The sequence below is a fragment of the Pogona vitticeps genome, chromosome 3 (assembly GCF_051106095.1).
Source record: "Pogona vitticeps strain Pit_001003342236 chromosome 3, PviZW2.1, whole genome shotgun sequence".
NCBI lineage: Eukaryota > Metazoa > Chordata > Lepidosauria > Squamata > Agamidae > Pogona > Pogona vitticeps.
The window spans coordinates 58,904,810-58,923,075 of NC_135785.1; the positions used below are offsets into that span (position 1 = coordinate 58,904,810).

Here is an 18,266-nt window from a genome sequence, read left to right on the forward strand (position 1 = left end):
AGATCATAAAGATTCATAGGAAAACAAACCCAAAACTCTTGTGTCATTGTGGCATTTTTGTTGTTGCTGTCATCCAAAATGTAAACTTACAATCACTAATTAATATATATCTGCTTTTCAGCACAGATGGCCTATCCTCGTTTTTTCCTGACAGGTCTCTAATTATGTTATTGGTGGTGCAATCTGTACCTAAAGAATTAGAAAACCAATTATAAATGCAAAAGCCATGTTTTCGATAAAGTTATAAGAAATAAAATGTTTGCAATGGAGAAGTTAAGCCTAGAAAGCTCATGTCCAAAGCCTGTTTCAGATGTTTTCCTCAATGTGGTCAAACACGGCATGGTTGGGAGCTAGGCTGTGAACATTAGCCCCCACCCCAACATCCTCACCTTTGTTGGCTTCATGCCCTTTGCACACTGAGAACAAAGGTCTGAAGTGTGATTATTTATTGCACTCAGGAAAACATACTTAAAAACTGCCATACACCTAGATATGCCCATCACAAAGGGTTCACAGTTGCATAAAACATTCTCAGTGTTCAGTCAAACAAACAACAAGCCTGCCTTCAGATCTTTAACCTCAATATGGTAGGCTGGATTGATGGAGATGGAGATATTGATAACAGGGCTACTAGGTATGATCCCTGTCCATCTCCATGAATTATTTGGACTTGTTTAAGTGAAAATCACTCACGAATCTGCCAAAGGCAGCCATTGGTTCAACACAGCCAATATCTTCAATTTATTCAATTAGAAAAAATAGTGCATATTTAGGCCAGAGGGCGGAGCTTCACAGCAAGTTATAAACCTGGCGCCTGTTGTTAGTAATTACCCACTAAAGCAGGGGTGTCCAACCTTTCACCTTCCCTGGGCCAAATTAGAAGATGGAAAATTGGTTTGGGCCGCACATACATTTGGTTTGTGCCACATTGGGGGGCAGCTCTAGCCGTCCTCCACAGGCCCGCTCCAAGCATTTACCGGCAGCTGCGATCTCAGACAGCACAGGCTGCCAGCTTCGACTCCGGCGGCTTTATGGGGCTGGGAGGGGGTCCACCTATTGACGGGGACGGCGCAATGCAGTCACGCAGCCCCCTTGTCCCATCACCTCCCACTCCTTCCTTCCCTCTCTCCCCCTCTACTGTTGTGACATGCCCCGTCCATATTCCGGCCGCAAGCGGCGGCAGTGTAACTTGAAACTTTGGAATTTCTTTTAAAATAAAAAATTGCACTGGGCCGCATTACGAGCTGACCTGGGCCGCATGTGCCCCTCGGGCCGCGGGTTGGACAAGCCTGCGCTAAAGCTTTATTGGCAAGCATGACCTCAGAATCACACCTGGATGTAACAAATGTCACAGTTCGGCCAAAGAATGGCCAACCTTCCAGTGTCAGAATGCCTATCTACTTGACCCAGTGTTTCAAGACTGTGAAGGAAAGAGGAGAAAGAAATGGGCTTGCAAGTACAGTATTTTTCGTTCAATGCTCACATGTTGCTGAAAAACAGGGTTTTCTCCTCCACTATGTATAGGCCTTGACCAGGCAGGGAATATTTTGATTTCTTGGTTGCTGTGCACTGACATGGGATTTCTGCCACTATTTCCCATTCTTTATTCAGTCTACATATTACTAGCCTGAGAAATTGTCAGCAAACTTGTCATATGCAACAAATATGGCTCAGATGCACTACATAATGCGGCGCTTATTCTTTCTGTCATATTCAGTAGTTTGCCTGTTATTTCTGCTGGGTAAATCATACCATGAAACTATCTTCCAATTGACACAGAGAAGCTAAATATAGGGGATTTGGCGGGGGGAGCAGGGGAGAAGAACTCCAACACCATTATTTTCCCTCCCCCAAAAAAATAAACACGCCTCTTGCCTTTTGAAAGAAAATGAAGAGAAAGTTCTCTTCCAATTAGCGGACACCCCTCTGACATTGGCTGTGACATTTTTCCTATACATCTGCCTGCAATAACACTGCAACAGCCACTTTAAAAAATCCAGCACTCCAGGATAGTCAGCATTACCATGCAGTCCATCTCGCTGGCCTTTATGTCTTTCCAGAGAGAAAGAAAAGAGCAACATTGTGCACATGAATGAGGCTGGGTGATTGCAGGGAGCTAAAGGCCAAGCTTTCTGAACCACCAACACACTGATTGGTGGAACATGGCCTTTTGGCAAATCTAATGGCAGAAACACCGTATCTGATTTATGATCTTAGCCAAAGCTTTTGTGACGGTCTCCCCACTCCTGGTCAAATTTGTGGGATTTTGTTCCTTCCATTGATGGTCAGCTCTGTTGTCATCACAACTTACCAATTAAAAGTGGATTAGTGCAGATTCTTTCCATCATTAAAGACCTTGCAATTTCATAAATGATTCTGGCAGGGTAACAGTGGTCAGGCATATGTGATAGGGCACATGCTATAAGCTTTATATGTAACACTCCCCTACCAGGCGGAATGGGTGTGAGATATAAAAGAAAACATGAGAGAACGAGACCATACAGTAACATATTGATTTTAAGAATACCTTCATTCTTGAACCTCCATAGAGCTTATTATACCTGTTTAGGGACGGAGGTTTTGTGAACAATGCCTGCCAGATATTTTTAAAATGACAATGACAAAAGAATTTTTCCACATTATATGTAGATGAATGGTTAAAATGGCTGAATGTGTCCGTGATTTCAAAGAATGCCTACCTCTATTCAGGTGCATATATGAAACATTAAAGCTTAACGTCAGGAGAGGGTAGCTGTGTTGTTGCATCTGAGTGCAAGCCTTGACCTCTACTATTTTTTTAGGGATTTGCATGGTGAAAAGGTTTCATTTACACTTTGGGTGGGTGTCATTTCCTTTTGTGCAGTGGTCCTTTTGTTTGACATGAAAGGGATCACCACTTTTAAGTCATGTTATTATTTTATTTCCCCCACATGTTTTCTGGTGCAAACATTCTAAAATAACCATTCAAATGAAAAAGCACTACTCCAAAAAAGCAAAAAGGCAAGAAAAAGAGAAAGTCAACTCAATTTACTAAAAAAGCAGACAACAGTACATGAGAATCATCACCATTAGACCTATGTAGGCAGCACTAATTTATATTATGGATTCATCATCATCGCCGCCACCATCATCATCAGGCAAAAAATGAGAAAGAGAAATCACTCCACCAAGTCACAAAATTCACCCTGACCTTCAAGAAGCAAACAAAAGAGTCCCCCCAAACACTTACCAAAACACACACTTTTAAAAGAATACATGCATTGCAAACTAAACATTTTAAAATCAAACAAACAGGGGCAATGAAGTGAATAGAACATAACAATAAAAAAAACATACACATAGCACCCTCTCCCATAAACTAAGAAAAGGAAGCAAATAAATAAAGTGGTGGATAAAGCCAATCAAAGTTCCCCAAAAAGTTAATAGAACATTGGGAGGTTTCTCTTCTCCTGATTATTTGATGATTTCTTTCCTTGCGTCCAGCAGCCAGGCAACGCACAGCACAATACAAGATGAAGGGCAACAGGAGCTAGTACAAAAATTTCCACAAGAATGACTGAAGCAAAGCATGAAATCATTTCCCTCTTCGGGTCCCAACCAATCCAGGCCTTCTTACAGGTTCAGAATTCCCACTCTCCCACTTCTGTATATTCTGATTGACTGCTGATAACAGCTCACTATTTAATTAAACATTTCCTTGGTAATTTGATGGATAGCAAGTAAAAGAAAGGATAAAGCAAAGCAGAAAAATGAAAGAGATGCAACATTTTCACCCACCCCTCTTTCATTTATATTAAATATTAGTTGTTCAGAGACTCTTTTTTTGAGACTCAGCAAAAGACCATGAAAATGAAAATGCAACCCCCGCAAAAAAAAAAAAAAAAAACTGCCACTTTCTTCATTATTTTTTGTTTATTATGGGAATAAAGTGCACACAAAATAATGTATACATTTCAAAAATGTGAACAGCTATGTTCAGCACAACTGAGAATAAAATGCAGAAATACAATTTAGTCAATGGGGAAAAATCAGTAGGGTAAAATATATAAATAAATGTACACAAATTTCCATAAGCACAAATATACAAATCTCACAGTCCAAGACAAATGAAGGATATGATGCAAATACAGAAGGGGCCTAGAGAAATGCAGCAAAACTGAGACTGAGATGATTGCAATCGAAGTTTAATTACAAAAGCAATCATCTTGGCAAATACACTGTTAAAGATACTATACAAATAATACTGGGATTAATATCAGTGTCCTAACATTGATTTGTTTATTTTTTTAATTTTTTAATCATTGGCCCAAACCATGTTTCCACAACTTTCTACTGTGGAAGCTGATGTCATAAACTCACACTGGTAACATTTACAATGAATATAAAATGGCTACCAGATCACCACCACCGGGTCATGTTTACTGGTGGTAATTATCTTTTCTCCTTCTCAAGGCTCCCAAAGGTTTCCCCAGGGCAAAAGAGAGCCCCGTGGAAATGGAGAAATAGGAATAAGAAGCATTTAATTAATTTTAAACCCATTTTCATCCCACAAACTGATGAAATCATTAGTTTCCACCACACAAAGTTACACATACAAGAGTTGGGCCATTATTTTATTTTATTTGTAAAAATAATAATTCTGGCTGGCGACCTCACATACCCAATTTCTCCAGGTTTTCTCAAGAGATTATAAAATTGTGTATATTGACATACCCACTTAGCAAATAGGCCAGTCTATAGGCTGCTCACCATTACTTCAAATGTATATGCCCCAAACTGGAGCTCATAGAAGTTACTTTTTGAATTTCAATTCCCCAAAAGTAACTTGTCCAAGCTCTGAACAAAATAAATCACAATAGTGAAAAACTATGAATGTCAGCTCTGCATGTTTTCCTTTTACCTATTTGCGATGAACCTAATACCTGAATAATTCTCAGTGCAAGCACATTAAAGTTGAGGGGGGTGGGGTCCATGATCAAGTCACTTTGATTGGGCACCAAATGTTCACACTAAATTCCATGAGCTGCTGTGGTCTCTTTACACCATTGATTTTATGTGGGCAAAGTAATTGAGCTGGAAGAGATTAAAGACTCTCTAGTCATAAAGGACCTTGCTTGTTTCATTTCCTTTTGACTGTGCTGTGTTTGGTTCATTTTTAATAAAGGCAGCCACTTGCTTTGATAACAGCATACTAAACACCCCTTTTCTACCACAGCTCGGTGCATACAGAGTTAGCTGATCATACTTTGAAGATACTGTGAGATTGCAATGAAGCGCCTTGTTGCCTTAAACATCACCCTGTAGGTGAATTCAGCAACATCTGCTTCATGTACCAGGTGACAGACAGGGGGACTCTTGGGGCTTGTTAAGGAAAGTGGAGTCCTACATCAGAGAGTGCTACTTGGGAAATATTTAATATGAGTTATTTCCACACAAAATTAAACCAGTCAATAAATGTTCTACCCAACCACTGAGAAGAAACCTTGAGGATGCCACGGGGCATCCTCCCAACAGTACCAGCCTTGTTCCCATTAAACTGTGAAGATGGTTCTTTTGCTCTCTTCTGTCGTTTCTCTTCACATTTAGCTAGCTGGTATTCCAAGAATCAAAGCAGAATCAAGCCTGTTCAAGAAAAAAGCAACAATGCTCCTATAGCTCTCCCTGCCAATCCAGTCCACACAACTTGAAAGGGTTTTACAAGAGGCTTGTAGATTCTAAAATAAAGAGCCCAAGCTGAGTTCTGTGGGAAGTTGCAAGAAAGTTGCAAGAAACTTCTTGGGAAGTTGCAAGAAAGTAGACTTCTAGCCTGCAGCTTCTTCCATCAGGATTCGAGTTATATTAGGACACACTGCTGTCAACTGAAAGGAAAAGGTAACTGGGTGCCTTGGTGGGAGAAAATCTATAGAAACAGGAAATGGCAGCATGACTTGGTGCATTTGATCCCCAACTAGTGTGTACCACAATGTAATCTTCCCTTGATTCTAGATAGGTGAGGCCAAGCTTTCCAAATGGCTATTTCCTGTCTATACTATCAATTCCTTGTTAATGTATGGTCTGAACAATAGGCTCATGCAGAGGATGTGAAAAGAATTTGCAAGCAGACTCTGTGCATTAGGAGAGTAATGGAAAGAAGAACAGTGACTGGTGTCTCTCATCTTTTACTCAGGCTTGGAAGAAAAAACAATGTTGTTCTCAATGTAGAGCTGGAGGTTTACATCCAAGCCAATTCTAGCATCCTCAGGTACAGTACATTGCGCAAATTAATGAAATACTGCATTTGGATTTTATTTTGTTTGGACCAGATGATTAACCTTTATTTCATTGTGAGATTGTTTACTTGTACACGGGAGTAAAAAGACCAGCATATATTTCACCATCAATAGCTTTAGCAACCTAGGGATGCTGGAAGTTACTACAGTGATTTAGTTCCTTTATTGCCTTCATTCTTTGCCTCCTATTTGGCTCTTCTGCCATCTGATCTGAGCCAGAATAAATGTGCCAGCAAATTTAGTTTTACCCGTGTCACTCGCGCGAGCCAGGAGATAAGGCTGAGGAGCCTAACGCCGAGAGAGGCCCGAAAGGAAAAGACCAGAAACCGGGCCTTCTCGGCAGTGGCTCCTCGCCTTTGGAACAACTTGCCCCCTGAGATTCGCGCGGCTCCCTCGCTGGGCATTTTTAAGAAACAACTAAAAACATTGATGTATAGGCGGGCCTTCCCAACAGAAAACCCTTGACGATCTTTTTTCTTATTCTGTTTTTTTTTATTTATTTATTTACGTTTCTGCTGTAAAATCTTAAAATTACATTGTTGTTTTTACTGTAAGCCGCCTAGAGTGGTCTAATATGATCAGATAGGCGGGATAGAAATAAAATAAATAAATAAATAAATAAATAAATAAATAAATAAAACATTCCTCATTTGTCTCTGTGTGTTTACGTGCAAAAATGTGCTTTTTGTGGAGAACGCTTGTGGAGAACGCTTGAGTTAATAGTTTGTCTTTTACACAAATGTCAAGGTTTTTATATCCAAAATACAAGTTTTAAAACAAATATATATATAGTGTTTGGCACAAAAACAACTTCCTCTATTTTTCCCCTCAAAATGTGCTGAAATTCTCATGATCTTCCCTGCTAGAGCTAAAACTTCTGAAAATTTTCACTTTCAATTGCAATGATAATATAAGCAATTTTTTTTTATCCTACAGCAAGCAGTATATTTTAATCTGGTCTATAGTCACGTTCTAGAATAAGCAGACAGGAGACAGATGCTAGGAGTGTGAAGAAATCACACTGAAGTACTTGTTCTTGCTGAGAGGGACTTAACCCATGGATACATACTATGATGTGTTCATTAATCCCCACGAGATTTATCATTCCAGCCCAAGAATGATACACCTTTTTCATCAAAGATTCTGTAATTTGCATAAAATTTATTTCTCCTCCTCCTATGAATCAAACCCCTCTCTCTTGCACTGAAATACTGCAGTGGAGACTCTGCTCATAACCTGGGCTCAGATATCTAGCATGATCCTGGGCTCAGGCAGCCGGTTCATGGTGGACTCAAACTTCCATCCTTCCAAGGCTGGTAAATTTAGTACCTAGCTGGCTGGAGGGGGTGGGCAATGTGAAGCCTGCATAAGTAAATTGTAAATCACCCATACAGTGCTTTAAGTGCTATGGGGCAGTATATAAGCAGCACACTTTGTTTTGTTTTGCTTTGCTTTACTAGCAAGCACAAAAGCCTCATTGGTCTAAAAGACACAAACAACCCATTTGATGCTTTCATTTTTGAAAAGTTCTATCAGTAAGGCAGCAGCTACTGTCATTTAGCTTTGCATCATTTATGCATACCACCCAAAGTTTTCAGTTTTGGGGTTCTGTGGAACTGAATTAAGCAAGGATGAATAACCGCAATTTCTGCCTCCCCAGTGGATGAGAGGCTTTAAATTTTTTTATGATTGTATCCCCTTGATAGTTTACATGCTTCCACTAGGTGAGAAAAAAACACAATAGCTGCTGTTTTGTTTAACAGACTGTTCGAAATACAAAGCAGTGGATGAGTTCTTCACATTTTTTTAAAAAAATCAGTCCTTCCTGTGCAATTGTGCATTTGCACATGTGGTGCTTTTCTTTTCTAAGGAAATGGATTCTAATTTTGCATAAACTGTTTCGCAGACATTTTGAACAAACTGCTGAAAACTTCTGGAGGGAGGAAAAATCCACTCATCTCACTTTCCTCTACCAGACACAACACGTTTCATGGGGTTTCACCATTCCTCAACTATGTGTCCCATTGTGTCTAGACAGCCATATGAGGATGAGAAATTTAGCGAGCATCCTTCCCATATCTACATCAAATATTACAGGCTTTGGAGGTATTTTCCTCTCCTGGAACAGTATTGCTTGGCCTCATCATACTTTCAAGGCAATACAAAAAGCCCAAGGGTTAGAAAACTGGTCTTCATGTTCTGGCAGGATGTTGTTGTTACAGGGGTAACAACATAAGCAAGAAACTTGCTTGAGTTTGTCACAAAAATTGGAAAAGATGAGAAAATGGAAGTGAAACGTTTTGGAAAGGCTGCCCATCAGGCTGCAAGCACCTCAATCCCAAATGGTGTGTATGAGCTGCAGTTTGGCATTTCCAGGTGACCTTTAGTAGAATCATTACAATAACTTTCTGAAAAGGGTTTGGATGACTTTTCAAGCCTCTCTGTCAAATAAAGACTTATTTGACTAGGATGTATTTTGAAAGGAGAAATCCTCCTAGAGTATTCTAAACCTTGAAGGTTTCAGTCTTTTTTTTTAAAGCACTTGGTACAATTGAGAAAGTTCAAACATTAGTTCAGAATCTTAAGCTTTCAAGAAGTGGGTGCTGAATAATTTTAAAAATGAATTAAAACAAGCCCGATATATACCTGCAAAGGCTAACATAAAATCATAAAAAACAAAATCTAGTATATTGCTATACTGTAACAATGTCCAGATGTATCAGCGCCACACTTTTGTATATTTATTTATTTATTTGACTTTCATATTGCCCATCTGGCTGCCAAGGCCACTCTGGCTGTTTTGCAACATTAAACAAACATAACAATGTGAACAACAATTTAAAACAAACTTAACAATTATAAAATTAAAATTAAAAACATATACACCAACAATATGACAACTGACCCATATCTAAAAGATGCAGAACCTTGAATATGGCAAGTAATGTCATACCCAATATCCCTGGTTCAAGGTTCTGCAGCTTTTAGATATGGGTCAATTGTCATATTGTTGGTGTATATGTGTTTCATTTTGATTTCATAATTGTTGCATTTGCTGTGATAAATCAAATGTGTCTGGGTTGTGAACAAAACTTATTAACAACAGTTTCCTTGCCCCTCTCACTTTTGAAAGAGATAATTTGAAAACATCAAAAATGTTGATAACTTCTGATTGAAATTTGCCTTTTTCCTTATAAACATACTTTATTTTGGTTTTAAAAACCCCTCAGATCCACAGGATGATTCTGACTTTTCAAGGTTCACCAACAATTTCTTCATTGTCTTTATTATGAAAGATGTGAAGAACACATAGCAAAATAGTATTTTCTTTAATTCCCATTACATTGCACTAATAGAGCAAAAAGCATACCTCCGCTGGTGTGAATCCATGTGCTGGTGATGACTATTTGCCCCCTCCTCTCAGACAGAGACGGGCAGGCAGGGACACCCACTGGTGTCTTCCTCACTGCTGGACTGGGGGCGGGACTAGTTGAGCCACGTTATCAGCCAGCGCTCTTCCAACCAAAGCAACCCACCTGCTTGCCTTGGGTCCAGTATGGTTTATGTGATCACTTCAAGGCCAGATAGGAATTATTGGCTTGCCTTACTTGATTAGCATTTGAAAGGTAGGTGGGTGGGGTTTTGCCTATCCCATACTGATTACCCTTGGGATGTTATGCACAGATTGGGTAGTGGCACCATTTTAAAATAGGTCATATGGTAGTAATGGGAAATGGAAAATCAGTTTCAATGAGTTCCCAGTAGACATTCAGGATGCTATTGTGCCCAGTGTTGTGGGAACTAGGATCCAGAATTTCACTTGCAATGATGAGAGGAGCTTGTGGGCCAGACCTGGCTACTGGCAGCCCAAATTCAGGAGGATTGGATGTTTACTGTCTGGGGAGAGACTCCCAGTTCTTGCAAGCCAGGTACAAGTTGTCCATGGACTACTTGGACCGACCTGGGGATTGGGACTCACCCATTAGGGATCAGGGAAGGGGTTAAGAGGTACACCTGGAGCCTGCCTCCAGGAAACCACACTACATTCAGGCCCTTTCTGCATGCTGAAAGTGAAAATTTATAATTCAATAAATGTGGCCCTAGCTAACCCGAACATCTGTGTCTGTCTCTTTATTCTGGGAGTGGGAAGGTAAAGTGAGAAAAGGAAACATTATAATAATAAAGAATTCTAAATGCCATTAATGAGGCTAATTACTTTTCCCGCTGACTTAGAAATCAATAATTTTTTTTCAACTGATGTCAATCCCCTGTAATATTGCCCTTTGTGGGTGTTTTTTTCTTGCTTCTTGAATGTTTTTAGAGAAAAAACTGAGGGTGTATTTTAATTAAACCACTCCTGATGGCATTGCTCAAGAGTAGTAAGGTTTAGTATGACTGTGATCATTACTTACCTTTGGCAAAGCGTATTTTGGAAGCTTCATCTGTGCAAATGCATTTCTCCGATATGACACGTAGTAATGAGGCCGCCCTCCTGATGTCAGCTGCAACATATAACATTGTTTCTTTTATTATCAAGGTTATCATTATCTCCATTTCATTTTTTTAAGGCCTAAGAGAAAATAACAGGCATGCTGGAAAGGGGAAGGTGTCAGTGACAGCTCTAAAACAGTAGTGCAGTTACAGCAGGAGACAAAATACCCATCATTCAAGTTGTCAGCAATGGAAACTGACAATGTTAAGAGCATAAGCTATTTGGATTGTTTGTACAGAAAGACAAAAAGGGCACATGGGAAAACCTGCAAATATTAGTGCCTAGATGTTGCCTCTTGAATCTTTAGTTGAGCATGTAGCAATTGCAATAGTCAAGTCAATGGTGGTTTTTATATCTATAAGTGCGTTCTGTATCTATCAAGACTTGAGAGTATAATGACAAGGGCTTTCATCTTCTTCTGAACGTTGGGAAAACATTTTCTCTTGAATTCATGACCCTACAGTGATGACCAAAACTATCTGGTCTATCCAAGAGGTCAAGGTTGACTCAAGGTTGACTCAGCCTTCTATCCTTCCGAGGTTGGTAAAATGAGTACCCAGCTCACTGGGGGGCAATGTGTAGCCTGCATAATTAACTTGTAAACTGCCCAGAGAGTGCTTGAAGCGCTATGGGGCAGTATATAAGCAGCACGCTTTGCTTTGCTTTAGGGTTTTTTTTCAAATACTCCATTCATCTAATATGGATAGTCATACGTGTCAGGAATATCAATATTCAATATTGATAGCAGGAGGCAAATGTGAAAAGAAATTTAATTTAATTAATTAATTAATTTAAAATATTTTCATTCCACCTTTCTCCTTAAAAAGAACCCAAAGCAGTTTACATCATTAAAATACCATATGTAGAAGCTAAAAACTGTAGGTTTACAAATGTTCAAAAAGAATTAAATAAGTACTGCATTAAAAACACTAATAAAATCAATCCTAAAACACATTTAAAACAACAGAGTACAACTATTCATTTAAAAACCCATCTCGGACCACCAATTATTAAGGGAAAGCTTGTCCGAATAGAAAGACCTTTGCCTGCTTGTGTAAGGTTAGCAATGATGGGGCCAGCCTAGCTTTCTGTGGGAGGGAGTTCCAGAGTCTGGGAGCAGAATCTGTGTCCTCACCAAGAGCACCTGTGAAGGTGGCAGGACTGAGGGAAAGGCCTCCTCTGATGATCTTAAAGCCCAGACAGGCTCATAGAGGGAGACAAGGTCTTTTAGATAGCTTGGGCCCAAGCCATTTAGGGCTTTATAGGTTGGGACCAGCACTTTGAATTGTGCTCAGAAATGGATTGGCAGCCTCTTACAGTTCAGACCAAGGTATACATTCCAATTGTTTGTCTAAATGAAAATGTTAGTTCTTTACATGATAAACCAACTACATAGAAACAGAGCATTCAATCCATTATCCCAAAGAGTAAAAGAAAATGTGAACTTTACAACATCTTGTATAGAGCAACAAGGCAAACAGCAAATGCCTGTTCTGTTATCTGAGCTATAAGAATTATTGCCATGCTAAACAATATCAGTGTTTTAAAGTGAGTTATTTGATAGCTGGTATTTGTTAAGAAGATCAACCTCAACACACCTCTCTTTCCTTAGGAAAGAATGTTCAAACTGATAACACAAAATATGGCCTTAGAACTGCACAGGCCTTCACTCAGGCCAACATGTACGTCTAATTTGCATTTATAGACTCAACTATGCAACACAGGTTAAACTTTCATTGGTGTGCATAACATGATGGGTAATTCACTCAAAATTGCTTTGAGGAAAGAGCAAAGAAATGAGGAGACTTCTTTGCACCCCTGTTCCAAATGTGCTTTCCTTACAGGGCTATTACTGCCACCTTTCTCTGGGGAAAGTGTTCCAGGTAAAAGTAGCTGGCAAGTAAAGACTGCCTGAAGTCTCCACTGGATTGTTCCTTCCCGTCCTCGCAGGGCTTTCTAACATTAATTGTCCTGAAGGATCGGTTTCTGTGAGTTTTTAGCACTGTTCATCATTCATTTTATTAATGTATTTTTATCCATCTTGTCAACTGCTCTGGTAGGATTTTTGTCAGGGTATAGAATTTTATAGGCCTGAACCCATATATGTTTCATTAATGAGCTGCCATTGTGTGCAGATGAGAGAAAAGCTGAATCATCCTAAGCTGATGCAATGAGGTGAAACCAGAAAGAGCCCAGGTGCAGAGATGAGGTCACCTGGAACCCGATTGGACTGGACAGAGACAAGATTATGTATAAATATGGACTGTGTCTGTAGAATGTTCTCTTCTTCTGATGGGATTTTCTGCCACGCATGCTGTCGGACTGTGTGAAGACTTCTAGATGTGCTGTAGAGACCTGCCTGTATATAAGTGTACATATATGTAAATATAACCGTCAAAGAAGAACTGGTAAAGTGTCTTCATTTACTCTGCGCCAGAAGCGTAACAGAGGTCATGGGCCCAGAAACGTGCACTGCGCAAGACAGACGGTGGTGAGTAAACATGGGTGAAGTAAATAAATGAAGGAAGAGAGCAAAAGTGACAGTGGCAGTGAAGTAGAAGACTTGGGAGAAGACAGTTTGTCTGTTAGCCCAGGAGGGGAAAGGAAACAGAGAACTGCGAGAGAAGGCAGGATGGCATACAGCACGGGAGGCGTAGGAGGCTTGGCCATAAATAGACTGAACGGTAAAAATTACAGGACATGGGCAGTCAAAGCAGAAATGTTATTACGAAGAGAGAGCCTGTGGTCTTATGTGAACCGTCCTCCAGCCCAGTTAACAGAAGAGCAAGAGGAAGAGCATGAGAGAGCTCTGAGTACTATTATTTTGTCCCTAGAAGATGAAGAATTAGTACATATACAAGGACTGAACACAGCCAAGGCAGTCTGGGACAGACTGAGAGGCATCTATCTGAGAGAAACAGCAGGCACAAAGATTTCCCTAACCAGGAGGCTTTATAAATGCCAAATGAGGTCTGGGGAAAGTGCCTCAAAGCACTTACAAACCATGAAGGGACTGTTCAATGAACTGCAGTTAATGAACGTTGTTTTCCCTGAGGAGCAGAAGGTTTACCTGATTTTGAGTAGTTTAAGTTCAGAATTTAACATGCTTATTACAAGCTTAGAAAGCCTTTCCGATACACAACTAACTCTTGAATATGTAACAAGCAGAATCTTGCAGGAGGAGGAACATTGGAAAAACAGATTCCAAGCTGCAGAAGAAAGCCACGTGGGAGCTGACCGGGAGAGACAGAGACAGAGTCCAGACGGCAGCGTGTCCCGAAGACGAAAGCCAGAGACGAACAGAGAGCAGCGTGGGCGTGCCATGATGATCAAAGCCTGTTACCAGTGTGGGTCCAAAAATCAGTTGCAAAAAGATTGTTTGAGAGGAGAGACGTTTCCAAACAGAAAGGATTCCGAGGCAGCAGTTTGCAGGCGCTCTGCAGAGAGCAGCAGCAAGAGATCGGTCTCTCTTGTCAGCAGAAAAACAACAGATAACTTCAAGGACACTCACGCAGCTGAATGGCTAATTGACTCGGGGGCCGTAAATCATTTGACTAACAATGTAGAGATGTTTTGTTTTCTAGGAAAGATGGAGCTGAAGAACGTGACGCTGGCAAATGGACAAAAAGCAGACGTAACAGGAGAAGGGAGAGTGTTTGTTCCCAGTCTGAAGTTGGAGATAAGTAACGTGTTACTTACACCCACAATTGATTATAATATTCTAAGTGTGTCAGCACTCGATAAACAGGGGTTTTGTGTAATGTTTGAAAAAGGAGAATGTATAATTAAGAAAAATAACAAAGTAGTGGCCAGAGCGAAGCAAGAGGGCAATTTATACATATTAAAAGGCCAAACACACAGAGACACACACATGGTACACAGAAATGAACCCCAACATGACAATTGTATGCACTTACTACATAGAAGACTGGGTCATGTAAACTTTAAGACAGTGCAAAAAATGGAAAATATGGCTAGAGATGTGAACATAAGAGACTGTAAGAATTACCTGGACTGTCAATTTTGTAAGCAAAGCAAAACACAAGTTGCCCCAAAAGGGAGACAGAGTACCAGAGAGACAAATAGACCATTTGAATTGGTACATGCTGTTCTAATAGGGCCATTTCCACCTTCATTAGGAAAAGCAAAATTTGCATTGGTAATTGTGGATGATTATACACGATTTTCGTTTTGGTTCACACTGAAATCCAAAACAGAAGTTTTTCAAACATTTAAGAATTGGCTTAGATCTATTGAGCGGCGCTTTGGCCACCAGGTGGCACAATTGCAGACTGACCGAGGTACAGAGTTTACAAATACACAATTCCAGAGGTGGTTAGAATCCACAGGAATCAGACATAGAAAAACAAGCCCTTATAGTCCATTTCAGAATGGAGTGGCGGAGCGAAGGAATGGGGTGCTCCAGAACATGAAAGATGCACTGCTGGCTGACACAGGGTTGCATCATGCGCTGTGGGCCAAAGCTTTGAAAACTGTGAATTTTTTAATTAACAGAATTTGGTCATCCTCGATAGATCAAACCCCATATTATTTACTGTTTGGTAAGAAACCTTGTTTGAAGTATTTAAGAGTGTTTGGATGTACCGCTTGGGTACATGTGCCAAAGCAACTCAGGAGAAAAGGTCAAGCGAAAACAAAGAAAATGAGGTTCCTGGGTTATGAGCCTAGCTCAAAGGCGTATAGATTTCTAGATGGTGATAGAAGCGTTGTAATTTCTAGGTCTGCCAGTTTCAATGAGGGGGAGAACTGGGACAAGGTACATGCAAATTCACAATTATACATTCCACTGAGTGAAAAAAGAAGAGGTCAGTTTAGACAGAAAGAAACACATGAGCAAGACACAAGGTCCTCTGCTGATGAAGATGGAGAAGATGAAGATGGAGAAGTTATTGAAGAACACGAAGAACACGAAGAAACACACGCTAGCGACGTTAGTGAGACAGAGGCACAGACAGAAACACAAGGTCCCAGAAGGTCCCAAAGGACAAACAAGGGTATACCACTCAAGAGGTTTGGAATAGGTGGTGTGAGAGTGTGTCATGTTTATATAGAACCAAAAAATTACAAAGAAGTTTTAGAACTTCCTGCTTTTGAAAAAAGAAAATGGTTAGAGGCCATGGATGAGGAAATGAAGTACATGAAGAAATGTAAGGTGTTCACAGATGCAAAGGTGCATACAGAACACACAGAGGTTATAGGCAACAAGTATGTGTTAAAATTAAAAGTTAAAAAATAATGTGTAAATGTGTTGGGATTATGATGTGTTCAGGCATAAAAAATTAGGAGGGGTGTCAAGGTATAGAATTTTATATGCCTGAACCCATATATGTTTCATTAATGAGCTGCCATTATGTGCAGATGAGAGAAAAGCTGAATCATCCTAAGCTGATGCAATGAGGTGAAACCAGAAAGAGCCCAGGTGCAGAGATGAGGTCACCTGGAACCCGATTGGACTGGACAGAGACAAGATTATGTATAAATATGGACTGTGTCTGTAGAATGTTCTCTTCTTCCGATGGGATTTTCTGCCACGCATGCTGTCGGACTGTGTGAAGACTTCTAGATGTGCTGTAGAGACCTGCCTGTATATAAGTGTACATGTATGTAAATATAACCGTCAAAGAAGAACTGGTAAAGTGTCTTCATTTACTCTGCGCCAGAAGCATAACAATTTTCACCCAGAAAGATTGGAAATAAATAAATGATAGTGATGCCCAAAATGTGGTTGCTTAGTGTAGTAAATAACATTAGTGTAGGCCTATTGAATCAATGGGGATTTGGTGAATCAACTCTTTCATAAGTTCCATTGGTTCCCTGATTCTGACTTACTACATCTAAAGTAATTTGCATGAGAGTAGGCCCATTTGAATTAATAGAATTTATGGAGGATTTGAAGAGACACTTGTTGAGCAGGCCGAGGCAAAGAGGCAGTCCCGAAACCAGCAAAATCAGGGAGCTGGACAGCGGACAGATTGTATTTGTCCTTAGTGTGGAAGGGATTGTCACTCTCGAATTGGCCTTCTCAGCCACACTAGACACTGTTCCAAGTCCTCTATTCAGAACATGTTACCATAGTCTCTTGAGACTGAAGGATGCCTAATCTATGGAGGAGATGACTCACCACATCCCCACTGACTCCATGGACCTACTGTGGTGAAATTTTCTATCAGGAGTTTGGTCACTAATTAATAAAAATAATTTTACAGTGCTGTCTATTTAATGAGTTTTGTGCAGAGCACAATCTTTTCCTTCAGTTAATATTTTGGACCAGGATCTAACTAATCATGGAAAATGGTCACGGTATGTGGTCTGGAAAATTTCAAAATTAGAGTTTTGGGCAGGAAGGATTTTGGAAAGGAAAGGAAGTAAAAGAAAATATTTTGTTAAAGGTGTAACTTGGAGAAAACATTCATCTCTTCCTACAGTAGATTAGCTGACGTGACAATGAGCACCCAGTTACAACTGTCATTGATTCCTTCTTCATTTATTTTCTTTTAATAGGACACATGAATATAGCCTCTGAAAAACAGAATTTAGCATATCCTTTGTGGAATTAAAATGCAATGTCATATGAATATAGGAAACTTCCTTAATAGCAGATCAGACCATTAGTCCACTTAGGTCAGTTGTATGTATTCTTGATGGTATTCAGTGTTACAGATTGTGACTTTCCCCAGGTTTATCTGGAAATATCAAGAGATAAAACCTGGGACATTTGGAAACTGTGTGCTCTGCCACAAGGTAATTATTTTGTCTATGGTTTCCAACATCCAAGAAGTTTGGTTGAAGTTCTGCTTGGTGGGCAGGTGTTATTGGGTGGTGTGGTGATTAGCCAATTTCTTTTTTTCCCCATCAAGCTCCAGAGGAAACACGATTTGGGAATATAGCCAAGACAGACAGCCTAACCTCAGTGCAGGACCACACCAAGGTCAGTCTGAAATGCATGCACTGAATGAAGCCAGGGAGGCCTTGTGAAATAGTTCAAAGCCAGATAATTTACAGCTCGTCTCCACTTCACATGCACTTTATTTCCTTCTTTGTTATGAGATGGACAGCAGCAGGAAGATAATGAAACCTGAAATGGCTCAGATGTATTCTCTGGCTTTCACCTGGAACACAGCTGAATATATCTCATCTCCATCCTTTTCTCAATAATCATAGCCCATGCATGACAATCATGCCTGATTACTCTTCTCAAGCGCTCCATTTCCATCTCTCTCCTGTACCGCTGTCTCCCCCTTTATTTCAAACTAATACAAAAAAAACTTGATTGGTCTGTTGAGGCTGTGATATCAGAACCTGGCATACAAACTTAAAAAGCTGGTGAGATGGGAGAATACTCTCAGAATGTAAGATGAGCTTGGCTGATTGGCAAAGGAGGTTATTTCTGTACACCTTGTGCACACTCCAGGCAAAGCTCCCCCTCCTCCAACATGACCCCTGTGTTGATAAGGTACTTGAGGCAGAGGCAGAAGGAAACAATT

At 40.1% G+C, this 18,266-nt stretch overlaps 1 protein-coding gene across 1 annotated transcript in view; it reads right to left on the reverse strand.

Moving 5' to 3' along the window:
- Window positions 1–18,266, reverse strand: part of SORCS1 (sortilin related VPS10 domain containing receptor 1) — a 545,549-nt gene that overhangs the window by 108,545 nt on the left and 418,738 nt on the right. Inside the window, exon 8 of the mRNA XM_072995575.2 lies at window positions 10,682–10,771. Within this exon, the coding sequence (XP_072851676.2) occupies window positions 10,682–10,771 (90 nt within the window). The remainder of the gene's footprint in view (window positions 1–10,681; window positions 10,772–18,266) is intronic.